Source organism: Rhinatrema bivittatum, chromosome 4 (genome assembly GCF_901001135.1).
Source record: "Rhinatrema bivittatum chromosome 4, aRhiBiv1.1, whole genome shotgun sequence".
Taxonomy (NCBI): Eukaryota; Metazoa; Chordata; class Amphibia; order Gymnophiona; family Rhinatrematidae; genus Rhinatrema; species Rhinatrema bivittatum.
This window is the reverse complement of record NC_042618.1, coordinates 472733900-472757405: the sequence shown is the minus strand read 5'-3', so window position 1 is coordinate 472757405 and position 23506 is coordinate 472733900. Positions and strand designations below refer to the sequence as shown.

Here is a 23506-nt window from a genome sequence, read left to right as displayed (position 1 = left end):
GGCAGAGGACGCCTGGCGCCTGCAGGGGTCTCTCAGTGCACTCGGTCACCGCTGGGGCCTCTGCTTCTGAACCCGGGGCCCCAGATGACATCTTGCGATGTCCAGGCTGATCCAGAACCCTTTTTCTGTTTTATGAGAAGGTCTAGGGCATTGGAAGTAGTCATTCCTGTTCATACTCGGATCAGTCCAGACCAGTGGCTTATGCATCCCTACCAGCAGATGGAGACGGAGAACAAAACCTTTGGGCACTGCTACATAACAGAGAGTGCCGCCTGCAGTCCCTCAGTATCTGACTCCAGCAGGTGGTAGAGATGCAAACCTGCAGTCTAGGGTTTAGTTTAAAATAAATAAATAAATTGTAGTTTAGATGAGCTGAGCTGAGATTTTGCTCCCTGAGGTGTGAGGCACCGTTGCCGGCCATCCCTCCAGTGGAGCCGGGCGTCTGGGGGGATAGATACCCCTGACTGTGTTTTGCCCGCACCCTGCCGGAGGGCCTGATAACCAGAGGCTTCTGGTTCCCTCGGCCTCCGAGGCTGTTCCCGGTTTCCTCTAGTCCTGCTGAGGTTGGCTAAAGTTTTTATTTAAAAAAAAAAAAAAAGATTTCATCAGAACCTAAGAGGTTCCTCAGGTAGGCTGTGCACTGTATTAGTTCTGTTTGCGCTCAGAAAGAGAAGTACGCTCACCATGAGCACAGCCGCTGATGTCTTTCCTCCCAAAATTAAGTTTCTTTTTACATTGTTTTCCTAGTGAATGCCGAGAATTAGCGCGTGAGCCTGCAGGATGCAAGGGAAAACCCCCCACTCTATCAAAGCCCATCAAAGGCTGGTGCTTATTGTTATTTAAAAGGCTACCCTTCTTGTGCTTGCAGGAAGCAGCTGGCTTGAAAGTCGGTGTCTCCAGTCGTATTAACGAATGGCTAACGAAAACCCCAGAAGGCAACAACAAGTCCCCTCCTCCTAAGCCCTCGGTAAGTACAGCCCAGTTCCAGGCACAACTGGGATCCCCCAGCATCGCGTCAAGGCAGCGCTGGGATGCAGCAGTGCCAGTGGCTAATAGAAGGCAAGTGTAATCAGCACCATGGCTATGCAAAGAGCGGAGGTTATGTAGATCAGGCACTTCACTCCAGAGGTGACTGTGTGTAAGTGGCAGTATTGTCCCTGTAAGACACGCTGGAAGCCCATTGGTGGAGAAGCGCTATATTTAAGTCCAGAATGTTAAGTGTTGTAGGAACGGTTTTGAATGTTCTCTTCTTTCCCAATTAAAGAAAAGTCTATTGTAGCATTCATTCTCCGAGGACAAGCAGGAAGTTAGTCCTCACACATGGGTGACATCATCAGATGGAGCCCCGACTCAGAAAACTTATGTCAAAGTTTCTAGAACTTTGACTAGACACACTGAGCATGCTCAGCAAGCTCTATGCCACGCGTCCACGTGGGGTCCCTCTTCAGTCTCTTTTTCAGCTGAACTGCAGCATCGCAGTTTGTGAGCCTCACGCCTTTTTGGCCTTTTCTGGAAAACTTTTCCCTTTCCACTGTAACGTGATTTTTCTCTATGGTAGCTGCCTGGGTTCGACGCCGGGTTCCTCTTGGTCTTCCTCATAGCATTCCTAGTTAAGGGTATTCGACGTGTCTTGGTAAGTTTCATTTCGTGGTAGATTCCCTGTGGCAGCGGTGCTTTGGTGCCGATTGGCCATTGATGCCCATTGCCATCGATTTTGATCTTATCTCCCATTTATTTCATCCTGTCATGGCTTCATCTATGTTTAAGCAATGCCCTTGGTGCCCGAGGATCATATCCATCACTAATCCTCATGATGAATGTGTCCTCTGCCTGGAGGCATTGCATGACATCCAGAGTTGCTGCAAATGCGCCCAGATAAACTCGAAAGGATGTTGTGTTTGACTCGACAAGATGGAGAGCCTCTTTGGGTCGAAGAAGTCTGAACCATTGGCATCGAAGGACCACGAAGTCATACTGATGGACACCGAGCCATCGACATCGATGGGACTGTTGGTTCCATTGGTGCCATCAGCTGATAGGGGCGCCAGAAACCGACAATTGTTGGGCTCCTCCTGGCCAAGGACGTCAGGTTCCTCGTCGTCAGCCTCGGCTCTGGGTAAAGACCATATCGAACACCAAGGGAAGCCGAAGAAGCATCGCCATCAGTCTCCGTTGATGCACACTGCTGGGCATAGGGATGAGCCAGTTCATGCTGTGATGCCCCCAAGGCAACCTCGCAGCAAAGAGTGCCAGTCCTCCATCCGGAGTTTGGGATCCGTAACGGTCTCCATTGATCTAGATGCCAGCCACTGATCCTTCTCTCTGTTTCGAAGAGTATCTGGTTATCCCTCCCTCTTCCCAGTTGCTGTTTTGCATTTACAATGTTTGAGGAGGAGCCTGAGAGGCAGGTACAGCTGGCAGTCGACTGGGTGATGCGGGATATTGGTCCCATGGCACAGGAGCCGGTACCATCCATCTTGGAGCCACTGTTGGAGTTTCTCCATGTGTTCATCAGTGCATTACCAACCCAGCTGGCAGCGATGCCCATTGGGGCCCCGCAGCCTCCCCCACCAATACGGTGGTCATGGCCGGTTCCGAGATGCCGAGGCCTGCAACCCTGTTGGTGCCTGCACTGCTGGATGAAAGCTGAGCGCCCAGGACCCCATTCCCTGTCTATGTAAGTGAGGATGAGGACCCCTATGACTTCTGGGGGGATGACACAACAGAGACCTCACTGATGGCTTTGATGGCCTCCCTTCAGACCCATCTCCTCCAGAGGAGTGAAGAAGGTCTCTGCCTGAAGTCCTCTTCGCAGGTTTTGTTCGGGTGATGGCGGAGGCCATCCCTTTTCAGTTGCTAACAGAGGAAGATGCCAGGCACAAAATGCTTGAAATCCTCAAGTTCATGGAGCCTCCTAAGGAGATTGTGGTGGTCCCAGTGCACGACCTCCTGAAGGAGATACTGCTGAGGATGTGGGAACACCCCCTCATGGTGCCTCCCAAGAACAAGAAGGCTGACTGAGTTTACTTCCTCCATAAGGCCAGCTTTTTCACCAATCTGTAGTCACATCTGCCCTCAGTAGAGCCAAGCATTCTCATATCCATTCCTGGTGCCCCCAGGGAAGGATCACAGAGCAATGGATGCTCCTGGGAGAGAGGTTTTTCAGGGAGCTATGATCATTGCCTGCATAGCTTCCTACCAGCTCTACATGAGTCAGTACTCACGGGATATCTGTAAGCAGGGCAGGAAGTGGCAGAGCAGTTGCCTCAGTGACACCCTCATGTCACTGGTGCATAAGAGCATGGAGTATGGAAAACATGAGGATCAAGCAACCTATGATGTTTTCAAAGCGGCATCGAGGGTCTCTGCAGCGGGAATCGGCATCCGCAGAATAACCTGGCTGCAGGCCTTGGATCTCCGACCAGAGGTACAGGAAAGACTTGCTGATATGCCGTGTACTAGGGATAATCTTTTCAGAGAGAGGGCGAAGGATGCGGTGGCCCAGCTCCGGGACCACCATGAAACCGTCCAACATCTCTCCGCTAGCACTCCAGACCCGTCCTCTGCTAATGAGGTCAACGAGATCAGGGCAGAGGAAGTCTTTCTTCCGCCAGAGGGAGTACTGTCCTCTGCCCCCCATGCTTCCATCAGCAGCATCAGAGCTCTCGTGGCCTTCCCAGGCAGCAGAGAGCTGCCAAGGCCCAGCCAGCACCTGTCAACTCCAGGGATGGGGTTTTGATTGGGTCATGGGGAGCGTAGTCCAGTTACCTGTGCCTGGGGCGATGGATCTGCCAGTCGGGGGTAGTCTGCAGTTCTTCATGAACCAGTGGCCCAGTATAACTTCAGATCAGTGGGTTCTTTCCATCGTCAGTCAAGGGTACCAATTGAACCTATTGGGTGCCGCCCCAAATTGCCCTCTGAGCCCGTTTTGGGGGCCGGTAGCACATCAGGAGGTTCTACTAATGGAGCTCTCCTTCTTAACGGCTAGAGCAGTCAAGTCTGTTCCACCAGGGCAAAGAGGGCGGGGATTATAGTCCAGGTACTTCCTGATTCCAAAGAAAACAGGAAGACTCTGTCCCATCCTAGACCTAAGGGCCTTGAACAGATTTATCAAAAAGGAAAAGTTCAAGGGTTTCCCTGGACACCTTGATCTCCCTTTTTCAGAAAGGGGATTGGCTATGCTCCCTCGATCTGAAGGATGTGTACACCCACATTGAGATCTTTTCAAGTCACTGGAAGTATCAGATTTGTGGTGGGAAAACAGCACTTCCAATATCGGGGCTCGCGTCAGCCCCACATGTCTTTACAAAATACTTTGCCATGGTGGCGGCGCACTTCCGCAGGCTGGGGGTACATGTTTTCCCTTATCTGGATGATTGGTTGGTCAAAAGCACTTCTCAGGCAGGGGCCATCAAGTCCATGTGTTTGAACATCTGGGTGTTGGAGTCACTAGGGTTCGTCATCAACTACCCGAAGTCCGTTTCAGCCCGTCACTTCCATTGGACTTCATAGGAGCCCTGCTAGACACAGCTCAGGCCAAGGACTTCTTGCCTAGTCAAAGGGCCATCATCTTGATGATTGTCGCAGCAGAGAGTCAGCAGAGCCAGTAAGTGTCAGTCTGGCACATGTTGAGGTTGTTAGGCCATATGGCCATAACCATTCACGTCACTCCCTTAACACGATTCTACATGCCTAGAGCTCATTGGACCCTGAGGTTGCAGTGGCTCCAGGCCACGCAGAAGGTCCAGGATCACATGCAAGTCACCTCACCCCTCCTGGACTCCTTATCTTGGTGGCTGGAACTTTCAAATCTGGATCAGGAGATCTCTTTACAAACTCCTTCTACCCAAATTGTCCTAACCACGGATGCATCCACCCTGGGCTGGGGAGCTCATGTAGATGGGTTGAGTACCCAGGGTCTCCGGTCTGCCCAGGAATGCTGTTGCCAAATCAATTTCCTGGAGCTCTGGGTGATCAAGTACATACTTGGGCTTTCAGAGATTGGCTGTCCAACAAAGTTGTCCTGATTCAAACCAATACCAAGTGGCGATGTGGTATGTCCACAAGCAGAGAGAGGTACAGTGTCATATGTGCTGTGTCAGGAAGCGGTCCAGATCTGGTCATGGGCCTTGTCCCATGGGATGGTGTTCAGGGCCATGTACCTGGCTGGAGCGGAGAATGTGTTAGCGGACAGACTGAGTCATGCCTGCAGACCCCACGAGTGGTCTCTGGACCAAGGGGTTGCAGATCGGATCTTCTGCTCTGGGGGAGCCTGGACATGGATCTCTTCACGTCCTATTGCAACAGGAAGGTGCCTCAGTTCTGCTCCCTGTACAGTTCAAATGGCTAACCAGCCTCAGACACCCTTGCCCAGCATCGGGGCGAAGGTTTTCTGTATGCGTATTCTCCGATTTCCTTAGTAGCGAAGCTCTCTTGGAATTTGGAGGTCGATCAGTCTTGGGACTTCCTCAGATCTCGTCACCCAAGACCTGAGGCAGGTTGAGACATCCCAACTTCCAGGCCCTGTCGCTCACAGCCTGGATGTTGAGAGGTTAGTTTTGCAACCAGTTGATCTTTCAGAAGATGTGTCTAGGGTCCTGGTGGCTTATATAAGACTTGCCATACTGGGTCAGACCAAAGGTCCATCAAGCCCAGTATCCTGTTTCCATCAGTGACCAATCCAGGTCATAGGTACCTGGCATGTTCCCATGAGCTAGACAGATTTTAAGCTGCTTATCCCAAGAATAAGCAGTGGATTTCTGCACCTCTTCTTTAATAATGGCTAATGGACCTTTCCTTCAGGAACTTGTCCAAACCTTTTTTAAAGACAGCTATATTAATAGCATTCACTACATCCTGTGGACAATGAAATCCGGAGCTTAATTATGTGTAGATTAAAAAAATGTGTTCTCTTATTAGTTTTAAATGTATTAGCCAGTAACTTTATTGCGTGTCCCCTGATCTTTGTATTTTTCGAAAGAGTAAACAACTGATTAATGTTTAATTGTTCCATTCAACTCGTTATTTTATTGACCTCTATCATATCTCCCTCAGATGTCTCTTCTAGTGGAAGGCTTATAGATACCCATCTCTGTACAGCCTATAGTTGTACATTTCATGCAGGGCCTGCTTCAATTGAAGCCTCCTCTAAGGCCTCCCGCTATGTCTTGGGATCTCAACGTGATGTTAGTTCAGCTGATGAAAGCTCCTTTTGAGCTGCTGCGCAGCTGTGACCTGAAGTACCTGACCTGGAAGGTCATATTTTTGGTGGCGGTCACTTCAGTGCGCAGTGTCAGCGAGCTCCAGGCCTTAGTGACTTATCCACCTTACACTAAATTTTATCATGACAGGATGGTCTTGCGTATGCAACCTAAGATCCTGCCTAAAGTGGTGACGGATTTCCATCTTAACCAGTCCATGGCCCTGCCAATATTCTTTCCCAGGCCCCATTCGCACCAAGGAGAATGAGCCCTGCACAGTTTGGACTGCAAGCGAACAGAAGCCCATAGACAGTCCATCCAACTTTTTGTTTCTTTTGATCCAATTGGCTAGCAGATTGCATCTCCTTCTGTTATGCCCAGGCGGGACTGTATCTTGGGGGTCATGTCGTGGCTCATTCTGTGAGAGCCACTACATGACCCCTCTTGCAAAGTAGTTCCCATGGAGGGAGATCTGCAAGGCTGCGTTGTGGAGTTCTCGCCGCACGTTCACATCTCACTACTGTCCGGAGAGAAATGGCCAATCTGCATTTCGGAATATGTTTGAGGTGTAGAACCCAACTCCCTCCTGCCTAGGACGTCTCCCTGTCTGTTACCAACAGCACCAGGGTTGTGCCTTTCGGTACCTGGTTGGGTGTCTGTTGGTCCCCTTTTTTGTCTTGGGGAGCAGCCTGTAGCTAGAGATTCACCCATGTGTGAGGACTACCATCCTGCTTGTCCTTGGAGAAAGCAGACTTGCTTACCTGTAACAGGTGTTCTCCGAGGACAGCAGAATCTTAATCCTCATGAAACCTGCCCACCACCCTGCGGAGTTGGATTTCTTCTGTTTTTTTGCTTTATGTCTAATTTTTATGGTATAAGACTGCAGAGGGGACCCGCCTGAACGCGAGCTCAGTGTGGCAAGTCAAACTTCTAGAAACCTTGACGTAAGTTTTCCGTGTCGGGGCTCCATCTGATGATGTCACCCACCTGTGAGGACTGAACATCCTGCTGCCCTCAGAGAACACCTGTTACAGGTAAGCAAACTCTGCTGCATCCGTTAACTTATATACTCCTTTTGGGTTTTGGAAAGAAGTGGAGTTCACTTGTCCTCTGGTGCTTCAGAGACCGTTTGTTTCTTCTTGTGGTTCCCAACTCTATCGTGAGCAGTAAAATGACCCATTGCAGCAGTCGCTGTGGCTGTGCAGAGTTACAGACGTGCAGCTTGCACATCACGCGCTCGGCGTACCTCAGCCTGATCACTATTGCTTATTCACTTTCGAAGCCGCCTTGCAGTGCTGTCTTTCGCTTTCTTCCTTGGCGTCTCAGCGCGCAAGTCAAGTCTAACGCCTTTTCCTTTCTGAATCTCCCACCTCTTCTAGCAGGCCTCTCTCCTTTTCTTCTCTGTCGTCTCTGCTTGACTGGAAAGCTCCTCTAGATGACCCTCCCTGCCTCTGCCCTCTCCTTCCTGTTGGGCTTGGTCTGTTCTTAGCTGCACAGGTAAATGCTTCTTTTGGTTTTCATCCCAGGATTGCCAGCCGGCTCCATGTTTTGGTTTGGTTTTTTTTTTCAGGGCAGGGTCAATCCAGTCCTGGTTTTCTGCCATTGCATGCAGGGACCTGCACGTCCGAATTTCTTGGTCAAATCTAAACGGGGAAAACTTCCTGACCCTGAGATAGCGAGTCCTCACCCCCCCTCCCCCTCCTTTTTATGTTATTGGATCGCTTACCCTTCCCCCATCGATTTAACTGCTCAGGCAGCCGCACGCAGTCTCCCTTTCCCTGTCTGTCCCGCCTTGAGGAGGCAGAGCTGCAAGACCCCCAGTGAGAACCGTGACCACGGTTAGAAGGTGCGTTAGTGCCAGCCTGCGAGATGGAGGGACTGCAGGATTAATGAGGGAGGGGGAAAGTCAGGACTGCAAGTCCCTGCATGCAATGGGGGGAAAGCCAGGACTGGATGCAGCTGTGGTGAGGAAATGGAGCCAGTTGGCAGCCCTGCCACCGATGCTTGGTTTTCACGGAGTTGTGGATGGGGCGGGGATGACCCGGAGCCAGCACGGCCGCATGTCCTGGACGAGCCCGGGTTTCCTTCACCTGCCCGGTGGGTTTAGCCGTGCTCGAGACTTTGTGCCTTGACATAAAATGGGAGAATTCCAGGAGGAGAGAGAGCCGGGTCCCTCTCTGTAAGACGATGCCTTCTGTTGTTACAGAGGGGGGGTTTGTTATAGCAGAACTGAATTAGAAAGCTCGTTTGCTCGTTGTAAATCGCCGTAGCGTGGATGGCCTGAGACGGCATGGAGTCCGATTGATTCGCTCTGCGTGGCGCAGTGCGTATGGATCCTGGGGTCACTACGGACCGGCGGGTGTCAGGTTAAATCCCCTACCCCCCCCCCCCCAAACACCCCTAATTTCGAGTCTGGTCCCAGGCAGCAGAGGAGGAGGAGGCAGCCTGAGGCACTGCTGCTCTCTTTCTTCTACCTCTGTCCGGATGAGCTCATTGTGGGGAGGGGGCAGGGCGCGTTCGTGTGATACGGGCCTGGGTAGCGTCCTCTGACCTCCACACGCACACTGGGCTCCCTCGGTTCCACGGGCACTCGCCAGCTCCTCGGCAGGGGGATGGATATTTCGTGTCACTTGCCGTGGAGCTGCAGGGGACGGGAAGAGAGGGGGGGGGGTCGGGGTCCTGGACACGGATAATAACGTTCCTCGCGGTTCTCCCGGGATAGCATTTTGGGGATTTGAGATGGCGATCGCGAAAACGCTGCCTGATAATGATCAAGATTTACGATCGCGAGCCGAAAGGAAATTGAGCTGCCACCTCCCTAGCCCGGGACCTTTCGCCCAGACCATAAAGCAGGACGCCGCGCTGCTTTCAGCCTTAACTGGAAGGTTTCTGTAAGTAATTTTACCTTCTGCATAAAAGTATAATTACCAAGCGGCTTTTTCTTAAATGTCGCGACCTTTTCTTTTCACAGGATCTAAAGCCTGGGGATGTGTCCGGCAAGCGCAATCTCTGGGAGAAGCACTCGAGTGACAAGCCGGCCTCCCCTTCTAAGGTAAAACAACACCGAAATCACCCCGACGGGCCTAACGCTGCCCGAGACCTCCCCCAGCTCCCCAAATTGACCCCTAGATTCATCAAAATGCACTAATTTTGCATGGATAATGCCCGCGGTAAGAAAAAGGGGCGAGTTTATGATAATTTTACACTTACCGCGCCGGGCTCTAACCTAGCCCTTTGCATAGGTAGCGAATCGCGGACTGCGTTAAAGGTTTTTGCGCCCTGGGATAGTGCCCAGACCTGGGATAGTGCCCAGACCTGGGATAGTGCCCAGACCTGCGATAGTGCCCAGACCTGCGATAGTGCCCAGACCTGGGATAGTGCCCAGACCTGGGATAGTGCCCAGACCTGGGATAGTGCCCAGACCTGGGATAGTGCCCAGACCTGCGATAGTGCCCAGACCTGGGATAGTGCCCAGACCTGGGATAGTGCTCAGACCTGGGATAGTGCCCAGACCTGGGATAGTGCCCAGACCTGGGATAGTGCTCAGACCTGGGATAGTGCCCAGACCTGGGATAGTGCTCAGACCTGGGATAGTGCCCAGACCTGGGATAGTGCCCAGACCTGGGATAGTGCCCAGACCTGGGATAGTGCCCAGACCTGCGATAGTGCCCAGACCTGCGATAGTGCTCAGACCTGCGATAGTGCCCAGACCTGGGATAGTGCCCAGACCTGGGATAGTGCCCAGACCTGGGATAGGGCCCAGACCTGCGATAGTGCCCAGACCTGGGATAGTGCCCAGACCTGGGATAGTGCCCAGACCTGGGATAGTGCCCAGACCTGCGATAGTGCCCAGACCTGGGATAGTGCCCAGACCTGGGATAGTGCCCAGACCTGGGATAGTGCTCAGACCTGGGATAGTGCCCAGACCTGGGATAGTGCCCAGACCTGGGATAGTGCCCAGACCTGGGATAGTGCCCAGACCTGGGATAGTGCCCAGACCTGGGATAGTGCCCAGACCTGGGATAGTGCCCAGACCTGGGATAGTGCTCAGACCTGGGATAGTGCCCAGACCTGGGATAGTGCCCAGACCTGGGATAGTGCCCAGACCTGCGATAGTGCCCAGACCTGGGATAGTGCCCAGACCTGGGATAGTGCCCAGACCTGGGATAGTGCTCAGACCTGGGATAGTGCCCAGACCTGGGATAGTGCCCAGACCTGGGATAGTGCCCAGACCTGGGATAGTGCCCAGACCTGCGATAGTGCCCAGACCTGCGATAGTGCTCAGACCTGCGATAGTGCCCAGACCTGGGATAGTGCCCAGACCTGGGATAGTGCCCAGACCTGGGATAGTGCTCAGACCTGGGATAGTGCCCAGACCTGGGATAGTGCCCAGACCTGGGATAGGGCCCAGACCTGCGATAGGGCCCAGACCTGCGATAGTGCCCAGACCTGCGATAGTGCCCAGACCTGGGATAGTGCCCAGACCTGGGATAGGGCCCAGACCTGCGATAGTGCCCAGACCTGGGATAGTGCCCAGACCTGGGATAGTGCCCAGACCTGGGATAGTGCCCAGACCGGAATTTTCTGAGAGAGATTGTCCTTCATTAATCCCACCCAAACTCCTCCCCAATCCCGCCCCCCTGAAACAGTTTGCGTTCGCGCCATGCGGTAACATAACTATCGCCCGCGATAACACATTATCGCGGGCGTTAACGCCACAATGCATTTTGATGAATGACCCTACTAGCTCTTAACTTTCTTCCATCTTCAGGGCTATCTTTTAAAAATTGAGTTAGCCGAGATGAGAAAAGTGGATTTTAATCTTTTTTTTTTTCAGCGTTATGGCTTTCTGGGGGGGGGGGGGGGGGTGTTTGGAGGAGGGAGTATCCGCCCAGCTTGAGGTGCAGGGCTGACCTGAAAAGCTTGGAAGGCCCCAGGGGGTTTCGCCGTGCCCACAGGAGAAGCCTGGGGTGGAGGCCACTCGGCTGGTCTCGGTGCAGCCCCTCAGCAGATGACGCTGCCTGACCACTCGGTGCACTGCCAGTGCTTAACCACTGCTGGCTCTTGCAGTATCGCAGTGCTCGGAGTTCCAGGTGATGCAAACGGTTTCCCAAAACCAGCCACTCACAAATCCCCCCGTCCTTTCACAGCCCCCTTTGAAACACAATGCTGTATTCACACAGGACGAGCGACTGTCAGAAATAAGGACCCTCTCTGATCAATGAACGCTTTGTCATATCCTGTAATGGCATCCTTTGCCTTTTGCCATGGATTTATATAACTAACAGCTTCCCGGCAGGCCCAGCAGAGCTCACGTCTACTCTCCCAAAGAACGCCCCAAGATCCCCGGACAAAGCAACCCTTCGTTAGAAAGCTCTCGTCTCAGCGTGTACGGTGCATCATCAGGGGGAACATTTTATCCAAACAATGTTTGAATGAGCCAGGCTGAGAGATTCTTCACGGTCAGCAGTAAATAACCCGTTATTACCCGGAACATATAGGTAATGTAAGTACAATAGCATCTGCCCGGACGTGGATAACCCATGGCAGGGGCTGCCAGGTTTTGCCACAAACACGAGGTACGATACGACAGGCTGCTTGCCTCCTCCCCCGTTTTTTCCTTGAGGTTAAGCCCTCGTGCTGCTCCACGGCCCCCACACTACTTCTCAAAACCTTCCCATCAAGGGACCTCCGCTCTCTTCCCATCAAGTGAAGTGCGGAAGTTTGACGCAAGCAAAGAAACGTAATCTTGGCAATGTCGCTTCCCTGGTGGAAGGAGGAGCAGAAGTGTTTCCAGTTGTGCCAGATGTGGCCCTGGGCAAGAGCAGAGAATGCTGGTCCTCTGCCTTTAATCCAGGAAATGTTGGAGATGGTCCCCATGGATGAACAAAGAGCGACTTTTGAATACGTCCCTTCATTCCCTGTACGTACCCGGATCAGTCCAGACTGTGGGTTGAGCCTCCTTTCCAGCAGAGGGAGACAGAGAGAAACTGAAAGGGTATCCTCTATGAGGACAGAGCCCACCCTGCAGTCCTTCAGTATTTGTCTGTCTCCAGCAGGTGGAACAGCTCACCCTCCGGTTGCCTGTTAACTTCTGCTTGTCCCTTCTGGGCGTCTATTGTGTTTGGATCAAGCAATTATTTCTCGGTTATTAATTTAAAAAAAACAAAACAACAGTTTTTCTCTTGATTTGTGTGAACTCTGTGGATCCTTTACAGCTGTGTTTATTGTAATGGATGTTCCTGCCTTTGATACTGATGACTTTTCTATGTGTATTTCTTAATTCAGGTGGCAGCTGTGGGGAAAAACAAGGCGGCTACCAATGGTAAGCAACACACTGCTCAGTTCCCCTGCAGTATGCATGGGCCCTTACCCGGCCGTCTTTAATGGGAGTGGGGAGGCACTGCAGCTGTCTTAAAGATATCTGCATAACTTCTAGGATTGCTCTGCGGCACGGCAGTGTTAGCCGGAAATATCGGAGCTAGCTGGATTCACTTAATTCCAGCCTGGAATGCCTCCAAGTTATCCGTCTTAAGTTTTATCCAGCCGGATATCTCACGGGGGGGATTTTGAAATCCTGCCGCTGCCTGACTTAGCCGGACGAGTAGCAGCGAGCATTGGCCGCTTGGTATGTAAAGCATTGGCGTCTGCTTGGTGTCTGTGTTAATGCCCTGCTCTACAAAGGTTCATTTCCCGCCAGTAAAACCTGTTTCAGCGACCACAGTCATTTACAGTTTTGGCTTTATTCTGAGACACTCAGAAGAACATCTTAGGGCGTCGGCTGCCATTCATGCTTTGGGGCATTATTCCTGCGGCATTGACTGGAGCCCTAAATTCCTACCGCCCCCTCCACCCCAGGGCATTAATTGCCAGGAAGAGTCTCCCTTATTCATCAACGTTAACGCCCGTTGCTGGCTGGTAAAATCAAGATGAGAAAACCAATCCCCAGAGCAGTTGTGGAAGTGCCCTGCTCGCGTCGCTGTCCTCGCCATTACTAAGCTCTCTTCTTGGGCAGCGGTTTGATTTTTGTGCTTATTGGTGCGGCAGGACTGGGGTGCAAGGCCCTGAGCTTTCATCCAAAACTACCTCTTACTCTGTTTAGTGTAGTCGTGACTGTGACAGTGCAAGGGGGGATTTGGCACGAACCACCTGCTTTGCACCCTCTCCTCCCCCCCCCAGCCCAAACACACAAATAAAAATGATGCATTTATAATAATAATACTATTTTACATGAAAAAGGACATTCAGCGTATAGTTTTATAAGATAAATGTATCACAGTGGTGCATGTAAATATAATATACATACTGGGCCGGATTTTAAGATTTAGGCGCAGGCGTAGATTTGTGCACGCAACCCGGCGCGCACAAATCTACGCCCAGTTTTATAACATGTGCGCGCAGCCGCGCGCACATGTTATAAAATCCAGGGTCACCTTGCGCGTGCCGAGACGCGCAGCCTTCCTCCGTTCGGAGCGGCCTCAGAGGGAACTTTCCTTCGGCCCCCACCTTCCCCTTCCTTCCCTTCCCTAACCCACCCCCCAGCCCTACCTAAAACCCCCCCTTACCTTTAACTTAGAAGTTGCGCCTGCTTCTGGGCAGGTGTAGGTTGCACGTGCCGACCAACGTCCGGCCAGCGATCCCGGGTCAGCAGCAAATGGCCGCTGTGCTGGAGGCTCCGGCCCCGCCCATTCCCCACCCCCTTTTTCAAGTCCCGGGGCTTGCGTGCGTCGCCGGGCCCTATGCAAAATAGGCTCGGCGTGAGCAGGAGGGGATTTAAAGGGTTACGCATGTAACCCCTTTAATATCCGCCCCTCTGTATGTCAACCAGGAAACCCTGCTAAAAGGTGAAAAAAACCCCCACTTGGAATCCATATGGTATGAGAGCTATTGTAATGCATGCTGGGAGAAGGTTTTGCACTCAAAGCCGAGAATTACAATATAGTAAACCTCCCATACCAAAACAGCACTAACTGCCAGCCCTCAAATAGTAACAACCCTACCTATGAAAAGGCTGTAAATATTACACCAGGCCCTAAGACATCAATACAGCTCCCATTAGAAAACAGAACAAGCCCAGCTGCTACAGAACCCGACCCAGAAACTACCCGCTAGCAGAACACAGACAAAACCTCAGCAAATAGAGACCCTAAAGTAAAAATTAAAAATGTGCAAACAAAAACGCTGCCATTCTTCAACAAATAACAACAAAATGAAGAAATATAAAACATCAATAACAGTAGAACCATACAAGCAGACAAATAGAATGACATCCAGTAATTAAATTCATAAAAATGTTCTATCAAATATTAACGGCCAGTGAGAACCCTTGATTTCCAGATGCCCTGAGATTGACGTGGATTAGCTGATGGAGTGGGGAGCAGAGGCTGTTGTGCATAAACTTTCTCCTTTCTCTCATATACCCCCTCACACACACAGTCCCTCTCATACAACCACCCCCCCCCATACACACACACTCCCTTGCATACACCACACAGACTCCCTCTCATACACCCTACACACAAACACTCACACATTCCCTCTCATACACACACACAAACACTCACACACTCCCTCTCATTCACACACACACACTCTCATACACCCCACACACAAACACTCACACACTCCCTCTCATACTCACACACTCCTACTACTGCTATTAATTGCATCAGTAGCATGAGATCTTCTTGGTGTTTGGGTAATTGTCAGGTTCTTGTGGCCTGGTTTGGCCTCTGTTGGAAACAGGATGCTGGGCTTGATGGACCCTTGGTCTGACCCAGCATGGCAATTTCTTATGTTCTTATACACACACACACTCCCTCTCATACACACACACTCACACACTCCCTTTCATACACCCCCCACACACACTCCCTCTCACACACACTCCCTCGCATACACCCACCACACACATATACACACTCACACATGCACTCTTCCAGTCTCTCTGACTTGCAGGCTTTCTTGGTCTGGGCCTCTCCTTCTTCCTTCTGCGGGCATATGGGCTCCACTCCCAGCTCTCCCTGGCCTCTCTCTTCTGCTGTGCACTAGATGGGCTTCACCCGCGTCCCTGCTGGTACAAATCTTCGAGCAGGATGGGCTCCATTTGCAGCCCACTGAGTCTGTTCTCCTCTTGGCCGATAGCGGGATGGGCTCCGCTCGTGGCCCCACAGGTGTGCTTTGGTGTGTGAGATGTATGGAAGGGAAGGTGTGAATGTGCCGGGCCAGGCGGTGGATGGAGCTCGCCTTGAGGGGGGCTGGATGAGTTATGAATCTGAAGGAATAGATTGGGGGGGAGGGGGAGGAAGAGATTTTGCAGGGTTTATAGAAATTAAGAAACGGTTTACCTGTAACACCTTGTAACACGTTTCATGAGTTTGGAATGCCACTTGCAATAAAAGTTATTTTGATAAGAAATGTGGCATTAGGGCAGCCTTCCCCACCCCACAGCAGCTTAACTAACATCCCATTTAGATGAAAGACGGCATAAATCCAGATTATTATTAACAGTAAAAGCCAGCTTAGCCTGCAGGTGCCCGGTTCCCCATTCCTGCCTAAAAGAGTCACTTTTTTTTTAGTAAGACTTTAGTATCACGTAACGAAATGCATTCAAACAACTTCTCTACAACTTCCCTGCCCACCGATTGCTGCTTCCTGGCAGCCAGGCCTGTGTTCCCAACGCAGAAAGCAAGAGGGGTGAGAGGTAGCACAGCCACTTTCAAACAGCACCGCAGGGTCACTCAGCCACGTTTTAATGTGTGGGATTGACCAATTCCCACGAGATAGCAATACGGAAGTGATGGAGCATATATAATAAGGCTCCTTCCATCTGAAACCCTCCGCTCTCTGAAAGCCACTCCTTCCCCTTCCATCTGCACCTGTCCCCAAGGCTTTGCCCATCCATGCTTTTGAGTTCTAGCAGGGGAGTACCCAGCACCAGGTCAGCTAACGCATCCCAGCCTCTCTCGTCTCGCGCAAAGCACAGGCAGGGGAGGGCCTCTGGCAGTGCACGCTATTGGCTAGAAATAACCATGTCACAATGTTAATGCTGAAGTCATTACTGCTGGGGGCCTCTAAATCTTACGTAGCAAATTAACGTGGGTGGCAGAGCGTTGCAGGAGAACGCTTTGCACACAGGGCCATACTCGTGAGGATTTGCTGCTGCTTGCATGCTCTGCATTAACATTGCGCCGTGTTAGGTTCTCAGGATAGGCCAGGCCATGCTGTCTGTTTGCAAGGAAAATGTAATAGAGGGAGGGGGAACATACGTGACTGAACTTTATCTGCACAGGATGCTTAAGGTTTGACTATTCAGGAGGGTGCTCGCCTGACCCAGGGTTCCCTCCCAGCAAGCTGATCCAGTCTTGATTATTTTCCCCTCCCACACTCGGCATCTCTGGACTTTGTTCTTGCAATTTCTCTAGGAAAGGAGAGACGAGTCCTGAGACGCCCTAGGGCAAAACTGGGATGTGTGGACCCCGGGTCAGCTGGAAACCAGAGCTGCAGGCGATTGGGTCGGCTTTGACTGTCTCGTCTGTGGCACTGCAAATGGTCAGGATAGAATCTCACCTGGTTCCTAAGGCCTAAATCGTTTCCATTTTTTCCCGGCAGGTTTGAGACAATATGAGAAAGAACCCTAAGATGCGACTATGACGTTGGACCAAACCCGTCTTCAAGTGCTAAAGTGTCCTTTTATATTTATGTTTCATTACCAAAATGTGCTGTTTGTTCATTTTTATTTTATTATTATTTTTTTTTTTTTGCATTATCCCATTTTTTAAAAAACCCATGTATATTAGCACTGTATTTAATATTCACAAGTCTTAGACGTTCATGAGAGAAGTACTGCCTTTGCACAAGCCCCATATCTCCAGAGAAACCCCATGCTGTGAAAGAAAATCCATCCTACTGATAAAAAGTCATAACAAATCGGGTTAGGACAGCGTCTCCGGGCGCCGGATGGCCCAGGGAAGTGTGCACTATTCACTAGAAAGCCAAGGTTTTTGGGCTTGAGAACACAAACCCGTGATCTTTCTGCACTTTAGGATAGGCATGGAAGAACGGGCCAAGTCGATTTGACGCACGTGAGAGAGGATGCCACCGCTGGCACCATCTTCTGTGGTGGGGCCCCAAATACCAGTCGGGTCATTCCGCTGAAGAAAGACGGCCTGCGTAGGATTAAGTTTGCTGACCGTGGTACTGATTTCCTTATCATTGTTTCCTGTCACTTAGAATACAGCGCATACACACATAGCTTTATGAAGCTTAGCTTTTATGGCACGCTTTACGATGTTCAAGGGATATTATACTTAGTAATAATAAACATACATATTCGCCAGTATCACAGCTTTTTTTTTTTTCTGCTGCTGTTGATGACACACATCACCCTTCTCTCTCTATCAAGGACTCAGAATTGTGGCAAGATCAGTATTCAAGTTCTCCCCCAGCTTCTGTGCCGAGAAACGGCTAGTAACATGGCACATAAAAACAAAATTCAAATAAGAGGATCATGTGTATAAACAAAAATTGTTTTAAAAAAAACAGATACGAAAGTCCTAGTAGTTCAGCCTTTGTATAAAACACTGTAGTTAATTTATATAGACAAATAACCCAAAACGAGACCGAGATAGTGTTGTAGCGTCTTTCCGGTTCTGCTGAATCCTGTCAGGAAAGGACTGGGAATGGAAGTTTGAGGTTACCGGCAGGCTTCCTTGTAAATAAAGCAAACTCATCGCCTGCGCTTGACTTTAATCGCAAAGGAGAGGCGGCATTTTAAGAATTCGCTGGTGCCACATCACGGAGAGCTGAACGAGCCGGGAGTCGTGGGTTCGCACTGCGCATTCTGGCAGCGTCGTGGAAAGCTTTCAAGGAACTGGTCTTGCTACTCGAGCAGTTTTCTTCCTTGGGGGGGGGGGGGGGGGGTGTGGAGGGATGGGGGGACCAAGCAAGCAAAATCCCCCGAAATGCAATCTCACCAGAAGTATCCTGGTAGCTGGAGAGAGTTTCTTCCTGTGGGTATTATTTTTTTAATGGGAGTTGGTGGGGGGGGGGGGGGGGGGGATACCTTATAGCTTGCCTGATTTGAAAAGAAAACCAATATAAAAGAATGGAATCCGCCCCCCCCCCCCCTCCCCCCCGTCCTGAACCAATGCATTTCATTCCAAAGATTAGCTGCACAGCTTCAGCAGTAAGTAACATGGTTTACATCTTATCATGCAAATGCATTCTCTGTGTTGGTGGAAAGCTGCCATTTTTATAAACACTTTGAATAGTTCAATTACAGTCCATAGCTGCATTAAAAAAAACAAACCTGAATTGTTTAAAACGGTGTATTCTGGAAGTGCAACCACAATAAATGGAATATTTCCATCCACACGTTTTGCTCGGTTTTGTTCAGACTGGAGTCCGTTCTGAAGCAAGCTTGGCCAACATTTGTTGCAGGCTGGGGATAGGGAGGAGGGGTCCTAGCCACCACCTGCTAGGCTGGCTAACAGTGCTGCTGCCAGGACTTCGCTGAGTATTGCTGCAGGAAGGGCAGGGCCGCTGCTTCCGTTTGGCCAGCTAGGCAGTTGCCTAGACTGCCAAACTTTTGTGGGGCGGCAAAATCCCACCAGCAAGAGGCCCAGAGGGAGAGAGAGCCTGTACTGCCAAAGGGAGAGCGGTGCTGGAGCTGCCATCAGTAGGTAAGTTGGGAGTGGGGGTGCATGACCAAAGGTTCTGTTAATTTTAAACAAACCACTGCAGCAATGTGTAATATGAAGCTTTAATTACAGAAAGACCGAGACAAAGAGGATGGAGACAGGGACCGGACAAAGCAAAGGAAGATAGTTTGTTCCAGGGAGAAACAGGTCTATACAACTGTATAATCATCCAGTCACGCGATGTTCCAGTAATATGCATAACCTTATATATCCTTCATACTGACCAATCAGAACATATTCAGAGTGTTGTTTCTAGATAAGCAGGGCATCTGATTTGGGAATGTATTAGACCAATCAGCTAATGGGTCTGGGGTGTTGGATGGCTGCATTCCAGCACGTAGTCAAAGTCTTCTGCATTCTTACAGCACAAATGGATGTCAGAAAGACAGTGCATACCTACATCCCCCTCTTGAAGGGTTACACCTAGGAACCCTTCACATATATTGGCTGGGCTGTGAGTGCCTGTCTTAGGTTGTCCCTTACATCCTAAGGTAGCCTTAGGTGAAGGAATCTTACCCGTCTTTGGCTAAACCCCACTGTTTTTCCTGCCCATCTGATTCATGGGGAAGCTCATGCATGTCCATCATTAAGCGCTGACGGCTAGTAGTTACTTGATCTTGCACTGCAGATGAAGAGTTGACCATAATGTTCAGTTCGGGCATCCTGGGCATGGCTGCAGCGATGGAAGATCCAAATCGTCGAAGGCAGAGGCATATGCATGGTAGGAAATGGCATAGCAAGAGTCCAATACATCCTCAGTTCACCGAGGGCACCTGCCCTGGGATCTGAGAGGAATGGTCTCACTGGGTTTTTTTTGTGTTCTTGCCAATGTACTTTTTGCACTATTTGTTGACGTACTCATAGCAGCGCACATTTTAGTGGTTCTTGCTGGTTATTTCTGGCACATAGCACCGAGGTGTACAGCTGACCTCTGGCACGGAGTATTAAGGTTAGGAAAATCCATTCCTTGCTTGGAGCAGGTGAGGGTCTTCCTGCGCTAAACTCAACTAGACTTGGCTCAGAAGAAAGGTTTAATAGGGAGAGGGGAAAGGGGCCCCTGAAGACGGCTTTAAAACACCCCTTTAATAAGCTGCTTATTTTAGAGTCCTGTACGCTTGGGTGGGGGCCGCTGCTGGAAGCAATGGGTTGAGACCTGCCTCCAGGCATCCATTGCAAAACACCGTTTTGTTCTGTCATTTGAAAACAATAAGTAATAGCCACTGAAATTCACCGGGTGCAGCGCCAGGCTCCCAGCGTGGTCTCCTGCCCCCAAACCCCATCCCTACCACAATAAAACAATCAGCACCGCCAGGCCTTCCACTAGCCCCCCAGTCTAGCTGATCCCATCCGTAGGGTCCAGGAGTTCAAACAGGGCAGGAGTGGGCCCCGCTGGATCCCCAGGCTGGTGCTGTACAACGAATCTGCATCCAGGGCGGCAGCAGTGACTGGAGTTTGCTTCTGCCCAGTCTGCATCGTTGGAAGCCCAAGGATGGGGTTAAGCAGTGTTTGGGGAGTACTGGATGGGGGTTATGGTGGGGGGAGTCATTCCCTTCCTTTTATTTTTGACATTTTTTCTTCCCATGTTGCTGAGGACTTGGGTTCAAACAAAGCAAAATAAAACAAACGTAAACACCCTGAAAATAAAACACCCCCCAAAGCTGACCCTGGTGTAAATTTTCAAAGGCTTAGTCCTTTCCCTAAATGCATAAGAGGATTCTCGGCTGCTGAGATTATGCATGGGGAGAGAGAGAGAGACGTGTTTTAGAAGTGAGTTTGTAGACCACTCGGGTACATTTAGGTTTCAGCAAAGTGCCCCTGTAACCAGCAGAACTTCACCCTTCACTTAATCCACTTCAAGGTGCATGCGAACCTTGCATCTGCAGAGCCAGATATTCAGACACACAGTATGGGGAAGATTCGTGTTTTGAGTGTCAGCCTTAAAAGTGCCTGCATTAAGTACTGGAGAATCTGCCCTTAGGGGTCCATTCTCCAACGCTGCAGGGGCTTCAAGGCAGACATGAAAGAATAAAATTTGTCTTCTATAATTGGGACTTTTTCAGCGGCTTCTGCTGCCTCGTGCCACCGCTGCCAGAGAGGCAGAGAACTCGCCCAGTGAAATAGCTGCGTTTAGTCTGCTTTCCAAAGGAAAAGATTTATGGGATTGCTCAGTTCACGCCTGTGTGTTTCTCCAATGACTTTGGGCTTTAGCATCCAGTCCGCACCAAATGTTCAGGACTTTCCAAATCAGGCCCCAAGTGTCCTGATGACTTAAACGTGTCGGCACCTTTGCTGGCCATGCAACTCTGCCTCTAATGGAGTATAATCACATGGCAGCTGCGCATTAGAAGATGCAGAGGTGGGGCTATACTGAATTAGGTGGTCACCACCTGTACCTTTACTGACGGGACCACACGGGGAGCAGGAATGCTATTATAGAGTCAGGCAAATTGCCTCCAGCATGTCTTGATTTATTCTAACCTAGGGGCTGATGCAATATCAGATGCTAAGCTCAGGGGTAGTAGATTTTATAAATGTACGTGCGGGCGTACTTTTGTTCGTGCACCAGGCGCAAACAAAAGTACGCTGGATTTTATAAGATACGCGCGTAGCTGCGCGTATCTTATAAAATCCGGGGTCAGCACGCGCAAGGGGGTGCACATTTGTGCAACCTGCGCGCGCCAAGCCCAGCGCGCGCTGCCTGTTCCCTCCGAGGCCGCCCTGAAATCGGAGCGGCCTCGGAGGGAACTTTCCTTCCACCTCCCCTCACCTTCCCCTCCCTAACCCACCCCCCCGGCCCTATCTAAACCCCCCCTACCGTTGTTGGCAGATTTACGGGCGTAAATCGCGCGCCAGCAGGCTGCTGGCGCGCCATCACCCGACCCGGGGACTGGTCTGGAGGCCTCGACCCCGGGCCAGCGCCACGCCCCCGAAACGCCGCGTCACTTGCGGCATGCCCCCGAAATGCCCCTCCATGCAAGCCCCGGGACTTATGCGCATTCCGGGGCTTGCGCTCGGCACGCACAGGGGGGTTTGGGGTAGGTTTTCGGGGGGTACGCGCGTACCCCTTTGAAAATCTACCCCTCAGCGCGCTGCTGAACGTGTGTTTGGGACGTGCTAGACATACAACCAATGCAATATCAGGATTAGCACGTCCATACTGGCGTGTAGCTAATAGCGCTCATCACATGCAAATGCCATATTGATGAGGTATTAGCTAGTACCCCCGATCTAAAAAAAAAAAAAAAGTGCAGCCAATATGCACATTTTAATGCTGAAAAATTAATGCCAACCCAGAGCTGGTGTTAAGTTTTGAGGCTCCCCAAGCCATGCTCAGAAGAACAAAAATTACATTTTTTTGTGTGGCTCTTCCTACTTAATATTTTGCAATACTAAGGAGGAACCACAGAAAGCTTTAACAGCAAAAAAAAAACAAAACAAAACCCTTGACAGCAGTCAGGTTAGGAAAAAGGAATCTCAATTTATGAGCGTCCATTTTCCTAACTCGTGGTTGTACATGGGTTAGGGAAAACGGACGCTCAGAAAATTGAGCATCTGTTTTCCTTAACCTGCGCACAACCACTTCTCCTGGGAGCTTGATGGCATGGATGTGCTAGGGACATGCAAATTATCCATTGCGCATCCCTTTGCGCACGCCAGCTAATTAGAATATTAGAGCGAGCGCCCAAGAGAGAGGACGTGTGCGCGCCAGGGTGGATGCACGTTTTTTGCACACGTGATATTGAATCTGCTCCCTAGAGCGCCTGGGGATTTTACGAGTGTTAACCCTAAGAGTCGGGATTTATTTTTCAGCTGTTAAAAAAAAATGCCTCAGGGAAAGGTGTCCCCTCGATGATGGAGAGGAGAGTTCCCAGCTGCTGTTCCACTGCACTGTATGGTGACCAGGAGTGGGGTGCGTGTGGAATACAACTTTAAAGAGAAGAGACAATGGGTGGGGATTGATTTAGCCTCAACCAGGTCAAATAGCACTGCACATACCAAATGGAGACAAAACTAGGGGGCCCATTTTCGGGCTCTGGCCAGCTTGCAAAGTTGCCTGGATAAACCTTGGAGGGATATTATTCAGTGGTTCAGCCGCTCCGTTGAATGTATCAGACTGTCTTAAAGCGAGCAGGATTAATCTACCTGGATAACATTAGAGCCCCTCTACGGCATGACCAGAGTTAGGCGGGTAAGTTATCCAGCTGCATTAACTCTGCCAAAAATGCTTCCAGAATGCCCCCTACGTTATCTGCTCACATTGTAGCTAGATATCTCCTGATCCGGCTAAGGGCCCAAAATATTAAAAAGTCTATAGCTAGATAATTCGTAGGTTATCTGGCTAAATGCCACTCAATATCTGTTGGGAGAGTGGGATTAGCAATGATAGGCTAGCCGGTGGCCCTAGGGCTATAAAACTTGATCCAACTGAAATAAGACTGATGCAGCTTTTGATATGATGGGATTGTTGACAGATGCGCATCCAGTGCTTCTTTTGCTTGCCTGCTCGCTCTTTTCGATATCTGCCAAGATTGTGCTGAAGAAGTGCCCTCTGTAAAATCATGTGCCCCTGCCGCTCTGGTAGGCAGGGAGGAACAGAGCGGCCCC

At 50.5% G+C, this 23506-nt stretch overlaps 1 protein-coding gene across 6 annotated transcripts in view; it reads left to right on the top strand.

The window, feature by feature from the left end:
• The window catches only part of LOC115089200 (non-muscle caldesmon-like), a 268564-nt gene extending 249991 nt beyond the window's left edge, over positions 1-18573 (top strand). For 4 of the 6 annotated variants that reach the window (XM_029597254.1, XM_029597251.1, XM_029597252.1 and 1 more), the window contains 4 exons: positions 869-967; positions 9172-9252; positions 12489-12525; positions 16812-18573. In XM_029597254.1, the coding sequence (XP_029453114.1) occupies positions 869-967; positions 9172-9252; positions 12489-12525; positions 16812-16840 (246 nt within the window). In that variant the 3' untranslated portion in view covers positions 16841-18573. Of the gene's footprint in view, positions 1-868; positions 968-7579; positions 7698-9171; positions 9253-12488; positions 12526-16811 lie in introns of those variants that run through there. The other 2 variants (XR_003856028.1, XR_003856027.1) reach the window with 2 other exon arrangements.
• The last annotated feature ends 4933 nt before the right edge of the window (positions 18574-23506 follow it).